This window comes from Manihot esculenta, chromosome 6 (genome assembly GCF_001659605.2).
Source record: "Manihot esculenta cultivar AM560-2 chromosome 6, M.esculenta_v8, whole genome shotgun sequence".
Lineage (NCBI taxonomy): Eukaryota > Viridiplantae > Streptophyta > Magnoliopsida > Malpighiales > Euphorbiaceae > Manihot > Manihot esculenta.
This window is the reverse complement of record NC_035166.2, coordinates 30,140,594-30,148,231: the sequence shown is the minus strand read 5'-3', so window position 1 is coordinate 30,148,231 and position 7,638 is coordinate 30,140,594. Positions and strand designations below refer to the sequence as shown.

At 29.7% G+C, this 7,638-nt stretch overlaps 1 protein-coding gene across 3 annotated transcripts; it reads right to left on the bottom strand.

Annotated features, from left to right (window-relative positions):
- Positions 1-3,197: 3,197 nt before the first annotated feature.
- LOC110617005 lies at positions 3,198-5,616 on the bottom strand. Of its 3 annotated transcripts, none has more exons than XM_021759576.2 (3): positions 5,079-5,611; positions 4,132-4,176; positions 3,198-3,374 (listed from the first exon to the last, which is right to left on the bottom strand). In XM_021759576.2, exons 1-3 carry the CDS (start codon positions 5,483-5,485, stop codon positions 3,317-3,319), a joined length of 510 nt encoding a protein of 169 aa, XP_021615268.1. In that variant the 5' UTR covers positions 5,486-5,611; the 3' UTR covers positions 3,198-3,316. The 3 variants fall into 3 exon arrangements, with proteins under 3 accessions (XP_021615268.1, XP_021615267.1, XP_043813240.1); XM_021759575.2 differs by having other exon boundaries at positions 3,282-3,805; positions 5,079-5,616; XM_043957305.1 differs by adding an exon at positions 4,929-4,995 and having other exon boundaries at positions 3,282-4,176; positions 5,079-5,615.
- Between the last annotated feature and the right edge of the window lie 2,022 nt (positions 5,617-7,638).

Here is a 7,638-nt window from a genome sequence, read left to right as displayed (position 1 = left end):
CAAAAGACGCGTCAGAGTAAAATGTGACCCAAAAGTGTAGACCAATGAGGTCAGGTAAAAAAAATAAGGCCAGAAGGGACGACCATTAAGGTCAAATCTTCCATAAAGAAGATTCGAAAAGGTAGACTATTAAGGTTAGCCTATTGAGTATGAAAGCTTGGCCTATTGAGTATGAAGAATTAGACCATCAACACTCCTGAGTTTAGCTCGGAACAGACAGACCGACTTCTTCAAAGCCCAGAGAAGACAAGCAGACCTCTTCAAAGCTCATACTACAACAAGGCTTTGAATGCAGATGTGGCTGACCTCAATGACCGAAAGAAACTCACCTCTATATAGGTCGGATGTACCAGGCACGACTTGATGAAATTAGGATAAAGATGCCGACCTTCTACGGACTGGTCGTCTCCCTCATACTGCACCGGGATTATAAATGCACGTGTAGAAGGTACGAACTAGCCAGCTCCGTATTTATTGTCTTGTCACCTATCATTAATGCGTCGCCTGACACACCTACCAAAAAACATCATTGCTCCACCCGATGGGAACACGAGCGCAAGGGAGCGATCAGAGGTATATATACCACTGAACTAATCCTAAAAGGGGACATCTTCTTCTCCAAGGGAAAAACCCTCTCTCTCTCTCTCACCGACACATAGAGAGAAATCCTAAAACCCATCCTCCTTCTCTCGGGAGCTTTATCTTCTCTTCCTCCTCTTTGTTTTATTTTCTCTAAACACTACTAGAAGATCCCGATCTGACTTGAGTATTGAATAGTCTCCGTCGGGTGCATCTCTGGTGGACCTCTGACCGTCTTCTCATATTTTATAGGTCCACTTTCCTCAAAATCAATTATGGAGGGATCTTACAAAACCAATCACAAATTAATGATCAATCCATCAAATCAAATCTCTATTTAGATGTCTGCATCTGGACTCCCCACCGAATCTCACTTCTTCAAGTATCTTTGCTTTTACCTGGATGAAAATTTATAATTGTGAAAAAATGTCAAATTAAATTTTTGGACTCCACTGTCCATGCTATCTTATAGTCAATAGTCAATATGGCTTTCGAGAAATGAAAAGGTTTTTGATTATAAAGATATCATTTCTAAAGTTCTATGCTGTGTTTTTCTTACTGATAGAAAATTACTTTTATAAAATTTATTTATTTTTAAATAAAAAAATTAAAGTATTATAAAATAAAAAATTCAAACTATTAAATTATTATATTTAATAATGAATGTCAATAAAATAACTATTTGGTTAATAAAATAAAATCTTAAAAATTAAATTATTTTCCATTTTATAGCATTATAATATTAAATATTTTTTTATTATATTAATATATATAATTTAATTTAAGTTTCTGTATTTTATTTTTTTTATTTTACACATCTACCACTTGTAATATATTTTAAAAAATTATATATATTGTATAAAAAGAGTTTATTACTTTAATATAGCTGAAAAAAATATTTAATATAAGACTGAAATAAAATATAATGTATAAATTGAAAATTACTAAATTTAAAAAGTTAAAGATTCAAGTCTATATAATGAAAAAGTATTTAATATAAAATCACTATAAATATTTATATATAAATTAGAAATTAAAAAATTAAGGACTTAAGAATTTAAGAGTTTATATGGAAAATTTTTTTTTAATATAGGAATGCTCTAAAATATGTTGATAAATATCAAAAATTAAGAAAATTGGTATTAAGAATTAAGAATTTATTTATTTTTATGAGTAACATTAAATTTAAAAGAATAAATATTTTATTAATAAGATAAAAATTTTAAAATTAAATTATGTATTATTTAAAAAATATGAATTAAGTTGTAAATTTTACAAAATTTTAAAAATTATAATATATATGTATATAACACCTTGCTGCACCTTTTACCAGTAAGGTATATATAAAATACTTAATTTTCTACTTCTTTTTTAATTTTATCATATTTAAAAAGTGCAATAAATTCTAAATTCACTCTGGATAATAAATTTTCCGAGATCAAAATTTAGAAATTATTATTTTTTAATTCTTACAAGACAAAAAGGATGAACCTTTCAGCAATAACTTTACAAAGTTTAGTAGGTACAACTCCTTTGCAGTTTATGGATATGACAAACCTTTTTTAAGTTTTCAACAGTATGTGAACATGCACAAGTCACTTCAATCAGGTTTTAGAGACATGTTAGTCTTTGATTTTTACATGTTAGAAATTTACCAGTGTTTTTACAATTTATAAATATATCGATTCTTTCATATAAATTTTCAGAAAATCTTTTAATAAATAGTTAAAATATAAAATTTTTTGTAGCTTCTCAATTTTATAAATGGATGAAAATGGAGATAAAATTCTTGCTTTCACTTGAATAAAAAAATAGCCATAGATGCTTGGAAATAGATTTTTCTAAAATCATCTTAGCTCTTATCCCACTATTGATTTAGAACACAAAAATTAGTTTTTTAAAAATGAAAAATAGATATTTAAAAAGTAAAGAATAGCTATCTAAAACAGAGATAAGAATAACTAACTAAGTTTATAATTAGGTAGAACACAAAATGTAAAACAGGAAAAAAATATTAAAGAAAAAGTTGAATTCTCAGCTTTTACAGAGATATACAATTACACAAAATTTTATTTTACTACTTTTTTATTTTTTATTTTATCTCTTCAACTCTCACAACATTTTCTTTTTCCGGCACACTTTATATCTCCAACATTTCTTTCAAAGAAAAACCTTTATTAATTACGAAATATCCACCTAACTACAAGACAAAATTCCTTATCTTTATGCTAAAAATATGGAGGTCTATTCCTATCGAAGTAAATACCTTCCATCAGAAAATTTTTCTTCAATGATTTGTTGAATACATGCCATAAAAATCTAATCAACTCTAACGAAGTCATCAGCGCACACAAGTCTTCCCTTTTCCAAAAATGCTCTCAAATTTCTCCATTAATTGAGTCTCGAGGTATGGCTCGATGGGTTCCTATCTTCTTGAGTAGCATTTTGAAAATTCCCCACCATGAATGCCACTTATTAAATTTTCAAGATGCAAATCTCCATGTTACTTTTCATAATTTGTTTCTCAAATTTAACGGTGCAGAAGAACTTATTTCACAAAATTAATTATTTTTTTTAAACAATAGAAATGTTGGAATTGAAATTAGAAAAAGTAGAGAGACAAGAAGAAACTAAAAATTTATAAGTTAGAAAACTGACAGAAAGATAGTACTTTTGCTGCATGATTAAATTTTACAACTTGATCAAACTGTAAAATGATAATAAATTAATTCTCGAATTAAGGTCCATCATCTCCATCACCAATCAAATTACAAATATCCGAACATTCTACCAAACTGTTACAAAAAAAGGGGATCATTCTCTGTACACTTACGCAATTTAAATAGCTTGATAATCAAAGAATCATAACAATAAATAAAGATCACTAATCACCTTTAACTTTCTTCAGGAAAAAAACAGTTATCCTACCAAAGTTTTAAAGCTATATTTTCAATATTTTTGTACTTCAACTTTCAAAGTGGAGATCATGGTCTTAACTAATTATTTTTGTAATTCAATTACATAAACAGTTGAGTTGACATTGTGCATTTTTATTAGTTACTTTAATAGGCTAATAATCCTGTGCGGAAGGAGAACATTAGCTTCGTTGTTTTGCAAGTATCTATGGTATAAATGATAGACTTTGTCACCATTTATGGTGGAAGAGGTTGCAGGGGTGCTAAGCATATACATCCTTCTAAGAGTTTGTTTGACATTACAGTTGAAACTGCAGTTAAAAAAAAAAAAAAACTTCTTCAACATTACTATTTAGAAAATGTTAAAAAATAATTTAATTTTTCTAAACGTTAATTTAGTCATAAAATACTAAATAACAAAACAATTTTCCTAAACAATTTTTTTTCAACGGATTAAACAATCTAACGGCAAATTCGCATATGCGAACCTGCTCCCTGTAGCTATTTCTGTTAGGAAAATATGCGAAAAGTTGCGCATTAGCTATAGATTGATCACCAAGCACTTCATTTTGTCTTTCAACCTACTAGAATCATTGGTAATTTATCAGAGGTTCATAAATAAGGAGTATAAATTTACCAGTATTGACGGCTTCGGAATCCTTGCTTGAAAACCACCAGAGGACTGCAAAAGATGAGAAAAATGAAATCGAAATTGGTGATTTGGAATGAAATGATGTTACACATGTAAATATTAAAATATCTTTAATTTACACACGAGATTAATCAAGAACAAGAAACGCAAAACAAAAGAAACTTTAGGGTGCATTTAGTTAAAAAAATAATTTTATGTTTTTTTTATTTTATTCTCTATGAAAAATTAGAAAAATGTGTTATTTTATATAATATTAAAAATTATTTTTAATTACAAAAATTAGAAAATATGTTTAAATTATCCTTATTTTTTTAGAAAATATATTTATTTTTTTATAATATGTTCCACTTAATTTTTATATGAATTTAAAATTAAAAATTTCATGCATTTTATATTAATTTAAAATAAAAAAATTTATGCATATTTAAGCGTATAAACATAATTATTAAAAATTACATTTATTTACGAAAAGTCTATTCGGATATGGGGTTTCGTATTTTTTAATTTTTTAATATAATAGAAAACATAAAAAAATAATTATTTTAATATTTTTATTTTTTTATAAAATCTAAAAAATAAATAAAATTTCTGTTTTTCAATTAAAATAAAAAATTAAAATGAACACTTTTTATTTTTTTAAACAAGAAAAATTAAAAAATAGAAATATTTTCTATAACTAAGCACACATAAATTTTTCTCCAAAATATATAAGTTTTATTTGAAAAATGAAAGAGGCAATAGATGGTTAAACACATCTACAACTCTAATATTAATATATTTACTTATTAAACTTGCGCCCAAAGAGTGGCTATCCCAAGACAGAATTTTTGTTTTTGTCGGAGCTCAAGCCTGAATACGAGAACAGAGAGTAATACCGATAAATTAATGAGCCATCCGATGCAGAATTTGAAACTTAAAATTTAAGTTTGTACCGTCTAACATTAAGAGGGCCTTCTCCAGGTGATCCTTCGCCGCCCCGGATGCAAGTGTTTACACACTTGACAGTGCACGACTCTGCCTTCTTTGACTTGGGCCGTTGGATTGTAGCCTTTCTGCAATCCTTGGCTGATGATGCACAGTCGCCGGACAGTGATTGAGGAACGTTCAGTAGTGTCTCTGCAGCTTGTTGGGGTGCATCTACTGCACCTGCAACGGAGGCTACAACAGTGCAATAAGCTGCAAGAAAACTGGTAATGGTTAAGCAGCAGCGGCTGCTGGCTCTAGAAAGATACGCACTGCTTTTGTTGTTTATGATGGTTTTATGTGTTTTCACGGCTTCAAGTGATAAGGTTGTTCCCATACTAAAGCGAGCCGGATTAAATGGAGTATGGATCAGCATTATGAGTAATATATTCTGATATTCCTTAGATTCTATTTTCCTTCATTTTTAGGAGTAGTCGAACCAAATCAAGGGACTATTGCTAAATGCTACAGGCTTGTTTCAGAATTCAGACCCTCCTCATCCATTGGTTTAGATTTTTACAAAGTTCAAACAGATAAAAGATAGTGGTCCCATCACGCCATCACCATTAATAGGTGCATGGACGAGAGGCATTCTATATACATCCCTTTCATATCTACGTGGCATCCACATTCTTGGCCAGGAAAACGAGAGACTGTGAATTGCCTACATGATGGTTTTCCAACCATTCGTATTTTGAATATGCATGTTACACGTAAGGATATGATGTCCATAATCGACTCGATACATATACCAGGGAAAAAACAAATGCTGCGGCTTCATATAATCTTAATTGGGAGAGCATACTGTCAATTCTGATTTGGCAAATTGTCATTTTTCTTGTTTGAATAATGAATTCTCAGCTAAGAAAAAAAAAAAAAAAATTCAAATCACAATAGAGTTCTTTAATGCTACTTTGGATACCTATGAAATTTTGAATTTAGATATTGGTATAAACTAGTCGTATTATTCGTGTGTTGCACGAATTATTTATAATTTTATTTTTAAATATTATTAAATAAATTTTAAATAACTGATATACTTTTGTATTTGCTAAATATATAATTATAAATATACATTATGTAATTTTAAAATAATTTGATTATTATTTTATTTATATTATTTTTTGAAAGTATTTGATATATATCAATAAATATATAAATAGATTGGAGAAAATTGCTGTATGACATTTTTCAAAATGTCATCAATAAAAATTTATAAGAAATGCTTTTAAAAATAAATTTAGTTTTATGTATTAGCTTTTCAGTGAATGTATTATTATTATTATTATTATTTTAAAAGATAACAAAACTAAAAACATAAAGAGCTTAGAGCAGTACACATTTTTGTAATCCAATTAAATTTTTAATTAAATAAATGATATTAATGCTTAAAATATATAATAAGCAAACTTTATAATGTTTACCGTGAAAATATATACACATTTTTGTGATAATATATACACTAAATTTACTTTGTTTAAAAAAAAAAAGCTAAGAATATAAAATTTTTTATACATTATCAGCCCAAATTTTTTATACTATACAAACTAAATTTTTTTATAATGTATAAAATAAAAAAAATATTCACACAAATAAAGTCTTAAATCACATTGGAAAAGATATTTATATGTAAATCAAGCCTTAAACCACATTAAAGACGATAGGTTGTCAAGACGCCAGACAAGTCTGTACAGATCGGCAAGTCATCAAGATGCTAAACAGGTCGATAGGTCATGAAGAGGTCATATCTAGGTCGGATCATTAGGACATTTGGTCTACAGGTCATGACGAGGTCGCATCCATATCGAATCATCAAGACGTCTGATTGACAGGTCATGAAGAGATTGGATCCAGGTCGAATCATCAGGACATCTGGTCGCTTCAAACACCCCCTTAAGTTAGAGCATGAAGGTTACGAATGTCCAATTTGCCAAGGAGAAAATGAAATTGATCTTTCCCCAAGCTTGGTGAAGATATAAACTGGCTGCACAGAACTGCGAATGTGGCCCGTGTGAATGTTGCCACAAAGGATTTTATTGCGAGTAAAGTGGCAGTCCACTTCGATATGTTTGGTGCATTCGTAATAGACAGGGTTGGCCACAATGTGTAGAGTAGCTTGACTATCACAATACAATTATATAGGCATAGTTGGACACACACCAAGAGAGATTAAGAGATCTTTTAACCATTTAAGTTCAGAAGCGATAGTGGTCATGGACTGATATTCAGCTTCAGCAGAAGAGCGGGACACGCTCGGTTGCTTCTTAGTCTTTCAAGAAATGAGAGTGCCACTCAAAAGAATAAAATAGCCAGTGAGAGATCGGCGGGTCAAAGGAAAACTAGCCCAGTCAAAGTCATAGTAGGCGGTGAAGGTAAGGTTACAATTGGCGCACATCAAGATACCTTGGCCTGGTTGGCCTTTGAGGTAACAAATGATTAGGAGTGCGTCCTCCCAATGAACTTGCAGTGGTCTGTAATACCTGGCTAGACTTCGGTGTCGGAATTCCAACTTTCCAACGGAATCCCTGT